This window comes from Equus caballus, chromosome 2, assembly GCF_041296265.1.
Source record: "Equus caballus isolate H_3958 breed thoroughbred chromosome 2, TB-T2T, whole genome shotgun sequence".
Lineage (NCBI taxonomy): Eukaryota > Metazoa > Chordata > Mammalia > Perissodactyla > Equidae > Equus > Equus caballus.
This window is the reverse complement of record NC_091685.1, coordinates 79,129,168-79,142,799: the sequence shown is the minus strand read 5'-3', so window position 1 is coordinate 79,142,799 and position 13,632 is coordinate 79,129,168. Positions and strand designations below refer to the sequence as shown.

The 13,632-nt window shown below is 33.8% G+C and overlaps 1 protein-coding gene across 4 annotated transcripts in view; it reads right to left on the bottom strand.

Moving 5' to 3' along the window:
• FSTL5 (follistatin like 5) overlaps positions 1–13,632 on the bottom strand; it is a 718,704-nt gene that overhangs the window by 58,274 nt on the left and 646,798 nt on the right. For all 4 annotated transcript variants that reach the window (XM_001500089.5, XM_023636361.2, XM_023636359.2 and 1 more), the window contains 2 exons: positions 11,856–11,963; positions 6,152–6,276 (listed from right to left, as the gene is read on the bottom strand). In XM_001500089.5, the coding sequence (XP_001500139.2) occupies positions 6,152–6,276; positions 11,856–11,963 (233 nt within the window). The remainder of the gene's footprint in view (positions 1–6,151; positions 6,277–11,855; positions 11,964–13,632) is intronic.

Below are 13,632 nucleotides of genomic sequence, written 5' to 3'. Positions count from 1 at the left end.
GGTTAGTTTATTTCTGCTTGCGGGAATAATTAGCAAATAAGGATGAATAAAGTAAAAAAAAAAATGAACCTCACTGAAGTATGATTTTGTGAGATATTTATCTAAGAACTATTTTTGGAAACAATTTTAATTGTTGCTTATCATCCTGAGACTCTACTTTTCTTAGAAAGGCATTGAACAACTGATATTTTCCATTTCTGGTAGGCTTAATGTAACTAGACAATTTTAGTGCTAAAATTGTATCTCCATACACCTGTCTTGTCCATGAATCAAGTCACAAGTGTACAGTTGTCTTGATCTACGGCTAGCCATATATATAACTTGCTTTAACAGATTTGATAAAATATGGAGGAGAATGATATACTTTACTTTAACTTTCACTTTCACAGAATGTTTATTTTTCCCTTGGAGGAGCTTTAAGACAACATATATCAAACTCAATCCCTTCTTAATCATTTCCTTGCTGTAATTTATAACGGGAAAGGAGTGCTACAGACCTCTCTCCAGACTGCCAGAATGGTGCCCGCTACTTGTTATTTCAGTTTTCTTCATCTCTTGCACTGGAGCCATAGCCATTGGCTGTGCAGGGATTATGACTAATGGGAAACAGGATCAGCCCTTAGCCCCTTACTGTCACATCTGACTGCAAGCACTCACATTACACTTTGAGCACTCATCCCCTTTTGAGGGTCTTAAAGGAATGCCTTCCAGTTACTCTTGTCCTTTCCAGCCCACCCAAATTGAAGAGTAACACTGATGCCGCCCACTTTCCAGGGAATTCTCGAAACACTCAATCTGAGATATTCATTCAAAACCAGTATCATTTTGGGGTATGTGGTGGGGAAGAGAGGAGTGCTACCAGGAAAATTTTAGAACATTATGTGTTTATTTTTTTGTTTGTTTAGCAGGTCAAGTCCAGAGGAGGAGAAAAGTGTGGGAACTGGCATTTTCAAGTTTTTATATAAATGTCTGTTGCTTTCAAGGTCTCCCTGCCACTGTACTTTACAGATATATTCTAGTCATCTTATTGCTTATCATGTAACCATTGATTGAAATACACACACAAGCCCCCAAGTACAAACACTAATTTTAAGATACTGCATGATCAACCAATAAACCCACAATGAAAAATCACAGTAATAAAAACATGAGTTTCCCAACTGTTCCATTTTCCTCTCAAGAACAGAAACACTTGGGGGAGATTCTTGGAGAAATATAACTCAAAGAAATAGAAGTAGTTTGAAATTCTAGGCAGTATGATATGTAAGGGGTGATTTCAAGAGTAGGCAAGCCTTTCAAAGCATCTCAAATAGCATCACCTAAGTTGCTATCTTCCCTTTCAAGTTATCAGACTAGTCCTGGAGTAGTAAGCGGAAAATTCAAAGCCCTGTAGGTTGTAATCTTTGCACATATCACAACTAGAAATTGACATTTAAATCCTTCTCTCTTCAGAATGGTACCACAAATAAAACACAATCAATAACATAAATGCTCATTCTCTGTGAGATATAGTTGCTTTGAAGTTTAACACAACCACTGTAAAAACTGTTTCCGAAAAATATACACTTACTTTTTCAATTACTTTTAAATTGCTGGCTAATTTCAAAACCTTGAAAGCAAAATCACTAAATCCCCCATGTATTAGCCATATCATAAAAAAATTGAGTAGTAGAACTACAATATTATTCAAATAGATCTATTTACATGTAATGATATTATAATATAATTTGTTCTTTAGATACAAATTATGAGTAGAATAATAAAACTTTTTGCTTTACATTTGTAGAGCACTTTTTCTTAAAAAAATCATTTCAATTTTTATAAAATTAAATAGACATAATTGATTCTTCTGAGAATTACATATGCGTTTTCATTTTTAACAGTTTCTTTTAATTTTACCTATTGGATATTTTTGTATATAGAAGATGATGAAAATCCACATATTTAGATAAGAAATTTATATTTCTCCTGTCATTACAAACAGGCTCCTTTGCACTACATAATCTCAACTTTAGAATTACGATTCATGATTTATTAACTTCTTGCTGAAGTTTAAGGTTTGTAAAGAAAACTATTAACTGCAAGTCTGAAAATGTGTCCAGTTAATATGCATTGCCAGTTAACTGAAATGTGCAGTGAGTTACTAATGTGAAAAATACATCATTTATTAAATATTCAATGGAACTATTTCTTTGAAAATTAACAGAATATAAGAAATAAAATTTTTTATTCTTACTTAGAAGTAAAAAGGCATATAATTATAGAGTGATTTAAATTAATATATTTCAATAAGCATCACAAATCATCCATGCTATTAACTAAATTTTAAGTAATTTAAATTTTCCTTAAATAATGGGGGCAGGGATTACCATCTCACACTCAGGCATATTAAAAAATCTACTATAGAGTTTTATTAAGCTTTTAAAAATGAACTTTTAGTCAATAAGCATCTAGTCAGTCCTTTTCAGAAGGTCAGCAAGTAGTGGGAACTATCGAGGAGACAGGAGTATAACACATCCTTTCTCATCTTCCAGCAAGTTTAGTTTAGTTAACTTAACTGTATTCACCACGGAGGCTCACATGCTCACAATTTAGAGAAGGCTGCGTGCTGGTCTGGAGTTTTTCTGCATCATCTCCTGGACAAGCACTCATATTCAAGAAAGAGGAAGGCAGGGACACAGCTTGGTCCCATAACCAGAACCAGCAGTTTAAAGACCATTTTGTTTTAGACCAAAGGTAGTGTGATCTAGCCCAGCCTAGGGTTTAGGTAATCTGATTTCTATGGAGAAGGAAAGTATAAAATAAAATCAAACGCGCTTTTTTCACTAATAAGCTCCTACTCTACAGGACAAAACAAGAAAACTGTATGTGGCTTAGTCTGTATTGCTCAGGGAATGGGATGGAATTCTCTGAGGAGCTGAATGAGTTGATGGTACCAGACCCTCATTCTCAGATATTTTTAAAATGGAAATTAGTTTCTTGAAATTCAAATTCCTCATGCCATTCAAAAAGAAGCCCAAATTAGGCTCTCAAAAAATTTTAAAGTGCTACGAATTTCAAATTGCCTTAAAAAGTGAACTTCCCAAATTTCATGAAGATTGGTTTTGCAAACTACAAGTTTATCTTTTAATATAGATTTATAAGGTTATTTTGGTTCCCTTAAATTCCTCAGTCTCGAATTACTTTACAAACGAAACAAGCCTGAGAATTACAGACACAGAAAAAATTTAAAAACGGAGGGTAAAAAAGAGAAGACATCAACAAGAAAAATAGAGACTTCTGGCAAAATTGTAAGTAATCTCAGGGGATCTCCCGCACCAGCGTAGATTATTAGTCTGGACAACAACTATCACGGGCAACTTAATATTCAAACGTTATTTTATTCCAATCCTTAGAAAGAAATGAAGCAGGCTGGTTAGCTTCACAGTAGCCAACGGCAAATGGTGTTGCTGGGGTACTCAGTCTTAGATCTGTCTGACGGGAGATGTAAGTTCTTATTGCCGCTTCCACACAATTCATGTGCTCTTGATGCAGTACTTGCTGCATGTCCGACATTGTGTTAGCTGCTGAGAAATACAGTTCAGAAGAAATACAGTTCTTCCCTCAATACTATACGGTCTGGTTTAGGAAATAGCATAGCACTTTCTTCCTTCTTTATTTCCATTCCTATGAGAAACATGAATTAAGTGCCTACCAGTTTTTAGGCACTAAGAATATAAAATCCTGCCACTTGGCCAGGAGTTTCCAGACATTGGAGATATAAATTATTTGAAATGAGGGTGTAGTGATCTGAGAGAAAAAGCAGATTAATGTGATGAGGGGGTCAGAAAAAAAACTAATATTAATTAAATACATATTGTGTGTCAGACCTTCTGCCTGGTGTGAAAATATATACCAAGTACAACAGTCAGAAAATAGTCTCAATTCTGAAAAACACAATTCATAAAAAGATCAATCTCAGGAACATATATTTAAACAAATGTCAAATTTGGTTAGAGAAATATGTTAAATGAAATCGGTAGGGGAAAATACTATTTCTATCCCTCAGGTTTTCCTGAAGTGGAATAAATCCTTATTGTGTTAAAAATACTTTACATATTTAACAGTTTATTTTTGAAAATGCATGCTAAGTTTTACTCCTACTCTTAACTTTAGTAATAGGAATAATTACTTGGAAATGAAACAGGAAATTTGATGATCATTTATGTTCATTAAAATGGACTCTATATGCAGGTAGGATTGTAATAATTTAGTTTAGTCTTCTTAGAAGTATTGCAAAACACCCATGCATTTCACTATACACCCCTAAAAGGAATTAAGACATTTATAAATATCCTCAAGCATACTTTTCAGCATTTCTCATAATATATAGAAATAAGTAAAATAAAACTTTGCCCTATATGTGTTCACATTATTTGGATGTTCTTCTAATTATTATTAGCTCCAACTCCAGCTATGTGGTAATCATTTAGACCTTAAAGAAATGTTGTGTTCTGATAGTATTTCAATTATACATACAACGAATTGCACATAATACTTACTGCATCCAGACAAAGTCAAACTCCTGTGCCTGGTAGCTATTTTACCATAGTCATGCAATTTACTTGTTGTAGGGGGAAAGAAATACCCAAAAGTATACAGTACTAACCCTATTAGTGTCATAGTCATGGGAATTTTGCCCTAAATAATTGTATTCATAGTACATCTTTTAAAAATAAGCAAAATTGATCATAGTAGATTAAGTACAGTAATAGGGAATAGGAGAATGGAGTAAATAAAAGCAAGTGTTACAATATTAAATTATTGATTAGTAATAATTTATCAACAACTTGAAAACAAAGGCATATTTGTTATTCATAACTCTCAATGCCAATTAAGTGAAATTTTCTCATCCAATAAGAATAAAAGCATTATATATTTTTAAAGTACAATCTCAAATGGTATCATTTTCAGTTCATATGCTGATTTTTCAGTCTCCAAACTGTTATAGCACTTGCAGTCAGACCTAAATATTACTACTCTGATGCAAATACTTTTCAAATATGCTGCATTTTCAATAAGTTCTACTTACTTTCCACAAACACGTGTAATAATGTTGACAAGATATTATGTTTTTTAGTCTTTTTATTGCTGAGAACGTAATAGGCATTTTGAAAGTAATGGTCAATTGCTTGACAGATGTATTAAACTCTGAAACACATACTTGGCTGCACAAAGAACAGTTCGTCTATAATGTCTTGAGTCATGATTCTGATTTATTAATCCCTCTTTTTATTTTTGAAAGTTGAATTTTGTACTCTTTCAGAATTTTTATAACTCCAACTTTTAGACGAGATAATTTGCATTTTAATAGAAGGGAAACAAATATACAAAAGAGTCAAATAATGACTCCTATAATGTATCTGGAGCAGCTCCCCCTTATCAGAATTCACTTGAGAAACAGAACAAAATATTAGTTTGGTTCAGATTCACTAACATTGCTAAGCAATGCTTTAAAATGTTTTCAGTAAATTATCAAGTACATAATACTAGAAATCATGATATATCCAAAGTCTCCCCCTTTTAAGTATTTAGACCATCCTATGAAACCCTGAATGATGTCATTAGAAGTTATTACTTTTCCACCTCTTGTAAATACACAGAGAGAACATGTCAATATGTTTTCTCCAACAAATAAACTTCAGACCTGAAAGATTTCATTTCAACTTACTATACTTCCTAATACAATTTTATATTGATTTCTATATGGGCAAAAATGATACAAGAATGTTATTATAATACATTGAATAGATTTTTATGAGAGTAGCTCTTCCATCTTGCTGAGTTCAAATGTCAGCATTTTGAAAAGCCTAAGAAGACGATACTAATGACAATTTGTGAAAATATTAACGGCAAAATTGATTTAAAGATGCAGTTATATCTTTATAAATGCACTTCTGTATTAGGCATAAAAAGAAATTATGATGGGAAATTTATCACTGACATTGATAAATGAAAGTTCATCAAGCAGATGAGACAAAGCTAAATCATGTGCAATTATGTGTGTATTTGTTATATAATTGAAATGTTTGGGGGTCTTTTTATGATTTCCCATAGCTTTCTATCAAAATTAGAGAGAATCTAACAGTTGATCGCTCATCTTAGCACTTACCTCATATGGGTGATGATGAGTGTTGTAGTGGGAATGAAAAAATCATCCACTCGGTCAAATTGCTTTCCCACTGGCTGGGTGTGGATGGTGTGGTGTAGTACATTCCCACTGGCCAGGGTTATTACCTAAATAGAACACACCATGTTTAGATCTTGGCAATGCATTGCCTTAGTAGTGTCAGCTTGAATTTTATTTAGACATGAAATAAATCTCTGAAGTTGCCATCTTCAAAATTAGTATATTATTAAGCAAATTAGTATTCTGTAATTGTTTATTTTCAATGTGGAAACTTCTATGTTTATAAAGAAATAAAAAATAGAAAAAGATTTGTCTTGAGCAATTTCTCCTTAAAATATAAAATAAATATAAACAACTTCCGTATTATAAAAATGTTAACCTTACTATAATGAGAAAAATAAAGGCCAGCATACATCTGATGTAAATCAGATATTAGCTTTCTTTCTCTCTCTCTCTTTCTTCCTTTCTTTCTTAAACAGTTTTACTGAGATATAATTGACATGCAAAAAACTGCCCTCCTATAGAACAGAGTTGGAAACATAGGACTCAAAATTCCCAAATAAGACATGCGAAATATTTTAGCTCTTAAAAATCTTAGAAGAGATAAAATCACATTTTAAATTTTTCCTCCTATAAATTGAAAATAATAGATTTAAGTAAGTTTTAATCAAAGAGGTTTCTTCTTTCTAACTATTCATCAATAATTAATTAATTAAAAGTTTTAAAAACTTTTACAGTCCATTAAAGAAAAGATCACTACATTTAAACTCTTTTATTCTTCATATCCCATCATGCACCAAATTCTGTCGGTTCTTTCTTCAGATTACCTGTACCTTCATGTTTTTTTCTGTTGTCTCTGCTGCACAACCATTGTTCTGTGTTAGCCTTTTAAAGCATTTTCCCTCTTTTAAATCCTTTCTACAAATGGCCACCAAATTAAACTTCCTAAACGACTGACTGATTCTCCAAGTTAAATAGACTTTCCTCCTTCACAACTGAGTCTCTTCCTTGGGTTTTTATGACAGAGGTAAATAACATTTTTAGTTTTAGATTTTTCTTTTTTTCTGAAAAGTTAATTTTCTTCATTCAAATGAGTATACTTTCATTGAGTTCCATTGCAAATCACCATTTACAATGAAAATAGATTAAGTATTATAACAATCAGGACAGGTTCAGCAATGTTAGAGTTAAAAAACAAAACAAAACAAAAGCAAACAGAAAACAACTTTTAAAGTCCTAGTGGCTTAGAAAATTATGATTGTGGTTCACATCTGTTACTTCCCCAGAGGGCTGTGGCAGGATATCTACTATTTGCACTCAGTATTCCACGCCGAAGAAGCAGGCAACTACCTTGAATGTTTCCATTCACAACAGACTTCCTTTGCCAGAATTGATCATATGGCCCCACCTAAACAAAAGGAGCCCACCAGGTACCCAGAGGAAGAGAAAACCAAAGTATTTGATAAAAGCTTTAAAGACATCATGCCTGTTTTATTAATGAATATCCGTAAGAAAGTCATCACTGGATTTTAGCTACTCATAATAATGTCTACAAGACTTTAATAAAGATCAGCAGGAGTAACAGGGAAGGAACTCTCCAAATTTTCTTTTCTTTAGATTGTATAGAAGTGTATACTTTTCAAATGCATCTACATGTATTTGAAATTAATAATAATACTTGGACTGATGGCCACAACAATACTATTTAGGGAGAGCTTGCTATGTGCCAATATGTGTTCTAGGTAGTTTACAAGCATCACCAAATTTAAAATTCAAACAACACCATAATGTATGTATTGTTCCCCAACATTACTGATGCAAAAATATTTCACACCACTCAAGATATGTTAACTGAGCATCTCTTTTGTGTTTGGAATAGTCCTAGGGTGTAAAAAATACAATGCCACTTGTCTAGTTCCCCTCAGTCTGGATTTTGTTCCTTGATAGTTCTAGGTCCTTCTCGTTGATGGAATTGATTACCAGGTTCAGGACTGAGCTGACTAACTGCAAAGACACACACACTGATCTATGATGCACCTTAATCAAAAGGCTCAGTCTGGTAACAACCCTTGGCTCATTCCTAATGTCATCCTGCTGCTAGTCTCGCTATGTGTGATGCCTTCCACAAACCCAGAGCCACCACCTCCTACTGTCACCCCATCTGGCTGGGGCTTACTTCCTGGCCAATAGCAAAATGTAAGGATTTTATTCCAAGTTGTTTCCTGTGGATATTTTCTTCTCTAATTGTGGTGCACTTGAAAAGACATTACATACGAATTGTAAAACTGTGCAGATGACAGACATGATTTTTAGAACAGCGTTTCTTAAATTTTCAAAAGCCCTAGCTTCTTTTAAAAACATAACTATGATAAATCTTTGAGAATTCATCTGAGAACACTAATTGGAAAATCAATGTCTTACGTATCTAAAATTATGACAGTTTATGGGGTTTTATTAATTAATTGCAAATATCACAGAAAATAATCTACTTTGTTTCATAATTGGCAAAGATGTACAGATTTAATTATAATCAAAATAGAAACACAAAGTAAAAGTAGAGGTTCCAGATTTTTTGACGGAATGCTTTTTTACCTTCAAGGATTAGTGGGTACCATTATAAAATATACTGCCTTTGGGCAAAAAGTTACTTCCTAGCCCTCACAACCTAGCATCAATCTCTTTCCAGTCTAATCTTTGAACATTATGGCACAGGGACACTCTAGCAAAAATGCGAGCTTGCCTATGTTTTTGGTTTGGTGAATTCAATTTCTCCTAATAAAAATCTGTTCCTCTTTTCAAACAAATCTTAAGTCCCATTTCCTTTGGGGATGTTTCCTGATAATCCTATTGAGAAAAAATTATCCATGAGCATTTGGACATTTCTGCAGTCAGGTCTTTCTGAGCAAAGGGCATGGCGAACTTAGTTAAAGGATGATGGCATAGCAAAAATGCTTTGGAAGCTAGGGATGGTGTATTGCTCCTGAGACATTTAGAGACCTAACTCCTTTGAGCCAATTACTGACATTCCAAGATACTGACATACCCCTCCTCTCCCAGGAGAAGATTTATGTACATTCGGTGTAATAATCTCTATCTCTCACAGAAGAGGATGTGCTGATGCGCTAAGTCTCAAAAAACAGAAAAACATAATTCCAGCGTCCTTCTCCTATAGTACAAGTGTGCTGCACATGGAAGGTAACAGTCTCTCATCACATCACCCCACGGAGATTGGGGCTGGAGAATGAACACTGGCATGCTCTGTTAGTAAGAAAGGGTCTGTTCTCTGATCCAGAGAACCTGTGTTTCCTGTCAGTCTATCTGTCTATCTATCTACTGATCTACCTATCTATCATCTATCTACTTGTTATATACTTATACTTATACATGCACATTTTGTGTAAATAAATTTCTTTATGTATGTACTATTTTAAGAGTACACTCTATTCTTACATTTTATTTTATATTTTCAGGTGTGAGACTTACCTTTCGCTCCCACCCAGCAAAAATCTTAAAGATTCACCAAATCTTATTAGCATATTTTTTATTAGATAGTCAGAGAAAAAGAATCCATTTTTAGATGGCTGGATAATGTGTGGGAAGTTATTTAACACCTCTGCAAAGCCTTTTTTTCACCTTTCTTTGTAACGGTAAAAGAGTTTGCCTAAACTACTTTGTGGAAAGATTCAAGACTGGGACTGCTATTACTCCATCCAAGTAGCATGTACCAAAGGAGAGGAGAAGGGATCAATTTTGAAGAATATGGTATATTGAAAATGTATACAGCTTTACAAGAAAAAAAAATCTTTTAACTTTTACAAGCTGTGTTTATTTTAAAGGTAATAGTGTGAAAAATAATTCATTACAATGAAAGTTTTTAACAAATCATATACGTTGACCTGTTTTAGTTATCTTGTCAAGATTATATTTTTCAAAATATTAAATAAATAAACCATATTCTCATTTTGTGGTAGATCATTCTAACAATTGTCCACAATGCAGATTGTGCCCTTTCCATCAAGAAATTGGCTGCATTACTCCATTCTCTTGAATCTAGACAGGCAGTGTGACTTGCTTTGATGAATAGGCTGTGGTGGAAGTGACTTTATGTGAATTCTGAAGCCTAGATCTTAATTGACCTTGCAACTTCAACTTCCACTGTCTTGTAACCGGGAACCACCATGCTGTCAAGATGCCATCCGAAAGGATGAACAAGCACATGCAGGAGACACAAGCCACCCAGCTAAGCACCACTACCACATGACAGACGTGGGAGTGAGGTCATTTTGGAGCTTCCAGCTCCAGTTATCAGACAATTGCAGTCACATGAGTGATCCCTGATCACCCCTGCAGAAGCCGAGCCACAGAATTGTGAGTGATGAGTCATTCTTTAGTTTTGTTTAGGACATCAAGTTTTGGGTAGTTTGTTTGCAACAATAGATAATTTAAATAGTGTATTATATTTTAGGTGTTTCAAATGACACATAATTCTAGTGAAATATAAAATGAACCATCATTGTGATAGTTACTCTAAAATATTTTATTTTAATAGACCTGTCCTTTGTAAGTTAAATATTGCAATACTGAAAATAATTCACAAACATTCAATATATTTGTAGTGATAACTGATTAAACAAAAAAACGTTGTGGGGCCAGCCCCGGTTGCCTAGTGGTTAAGTTTGGCATGCTCCGTTTGGGCAGCCTGGGTCCAGTTCCCCGCTACACGGACCTACACCACTGCTCCGTGGCCATTCTGTGGTGGTGGCTCACATACAAAATAGAGGAAGATTGGCCACATATGTTAGCTCAGGGCGAATCTTCCTTAGCAAAAAAGAGGAAGATTGGCAACAGATGGTAGCTCAGGGGTAAATCCTTCTCAGCAAAAAAATAAAAAAATAAATAAAAACATTGCATTCAACAGATTTATTGAAAACTAGCCAAAGGTTAATGATTCAGAACTTTGTAAGAAGAAACATATTCAAGGCAGCGCTATAATCACAGGAAGTTTGAGAAATAGATAAAAAACATTTTTCCAGAGCCAAACATTCCATTCCATTCCCTTTCTTTTCTTCTTAAACTTATAACTTCAAAAATCTAAAGACTACGCCAGAGTCATTGTCAAAATGTATTTATTTTTCTCTACCTGTCAAGTTCTCATATAAACAGCTTCAAAACATAAGCAAATTTTACAAAAATGACACCACATATTTCCCAGTTAGAAATGAGCCTGTGCTCAGAAAATAAATTCTATCTGTTTGGAGAAAAAGGGAGATCTGCTTTGAGACTCTGTCTAACTCTCCTGGTCTCTATCTCACATGTTCCACCCTCCTGGACCCATTTTGAAAAGAGAGATGGAAACAAGAAAATTCTCATAAAATTTGGAGGGAGGCAGGAAATTCCTGAAAAGTAGATTATGACTTTTTTTTTCCCCTAATGGCATCAACTTTGTCATCATAGGTTCTTCCTTTTGCATATAGATGCTAACCTTTGATAATATGACCTACTATATTATCCAATCCAAACCAGTACTCGAATATCAATTTTTCCGTTTTTTTTGGTGCAGATCTAAATGTGATTAAAGTATAGCCCTCATATGGAAGAATATCATTGTTAAATGGATACAAATATCCAACAAGACGTTAAATGGTTTAAAGATCACTATTTTCTCAAATTATTGAAATGTACTTACCTGCAGTGTTGGAGAAGTCTTGTCCATGGTACCCCAGCTTAGCACCCAGACCTGGTCATGTGACTTGTCATAGTGTAATTTAACTGGGACAGGGTCTGCGTTTACTGCCTGTAATAAAAAGGAGTTAAAAAAAATGTTTTCAGACTAAATATTAGTTTAAAACTAGACCAGAAATTATGGAAGAATGCAAGAGTTTACATGTCAGATTAAAAATTTCTATTGCCAGTTATCTAATTTTCTAAACCCTTATTTGATTAATTTGGAAATGTAATACTTTATTCAAACACAATTTGCACAATTTTATATAGTCTTGTGTTCATTCATTACTTATGCAAATTGTATGTCATGAAGAAGCTATTTAGAAACTCTAGATATAAATGATTAATATGTGCGTTTTAATCAATTGTTGAATACAGGTGAGAATTATGTTTATTCTATGAGATTTTTCCATCCCAGTGCTGGTTATAGGATTTGATCATCTATAATGCTAAAACACCAACAATGTGATATATGGTTGTAACTCTGATAACAGATTACTTAATTTAGTTTCCTTAATGAGAAATCTAAAACCACAGAAAGGAGAAGCAATTTTTTTGTACCATACATGATATGGTAAATGTGTTTTTTTGCTAATATTTATAATATTTAGCATATACTTAAAACAAAACTTCCAGAGAACAAATTGCTGCCAGGAAGTTATTTCACTCACCTTAATTTCAAGCTATTTATAGTATAAGCTAACACCTTTTTAAAGTATTTTCTGTAATAGTTATATTTTTTCTAATTTTATAACATAAAACAAATTGTATTCATTACAAAAACCTTTAACCAATATTGAAAGCATTTCTTTCCAAAGCTCTGTTGAATATCCTTAGAGAATTTCCCATCTTAGTTCGTAATGTAATCCTCTTCTCAGTGGGTTAGTTAGAGGTAAACTATAGTTACAGTTGAACAACATATGGAGATTCACATTTTAACTAACAAGTTGGTAATTTAGTCATACTAAAGTACTTTTTGTCTAAAACCTTGCCCTGCATTTTATCTATTTAAGATCCTCAATATTCTTGGATTACTGAAGTAATTATTGGATTTCTGAAAAGACTATTTGCACATTTCTGTACTCGTGTCCTCATCCCTGTCTTCCTGGCTATCAGAGCTGTGATAGCGCTTTGGGATCAGGTGGGCAGCAGTGTTCTAAGGAAAGGCAGCTCACTTGGTGAGCACCAGAGATTTAAGCCAGCGACTAATCTCATTCCCCTTTGACAAGTGCTAAGTTTCCCAGCCTCTCTAGAGGCTCAGGGTGGTTGCATGGCATATTCTAGTCTGCACATTGTAAAGATTAATATGATGAATGATTTCTGAGAATGATAGTGCATCAAATATCAAAAGAGACAATAACAGAAGGGGTCTTCTTTGCACTACACTTTCTCTTTCTTCGTGCTTTGAATGCTGTCATATGAGAATATGAAACCTCAATTTCCAAAGCCATTTTGAGGCCATGAAACAATAAGCTTAAGAAGGAAAAGCCAAAACTTTGAAGATTCAGCAGGAGAAATATGACCAAATTCTCGATAATAATCTTGAGTTGCTACACAAACTTAGAAGAACTATTCGTAAACTTGATGCTGTTTGGGATAATTAAATGGTTTTATTGCTTAAGAGATAGTCTGGTATTTTGTCAGTTGTACTCAAGTGAATGCCAGATGTTTCATTTAAATTCTTTCATGCTCGGATTGAGAATTTCAATGCATATATAGCAAAAGAGCCATCATTAATC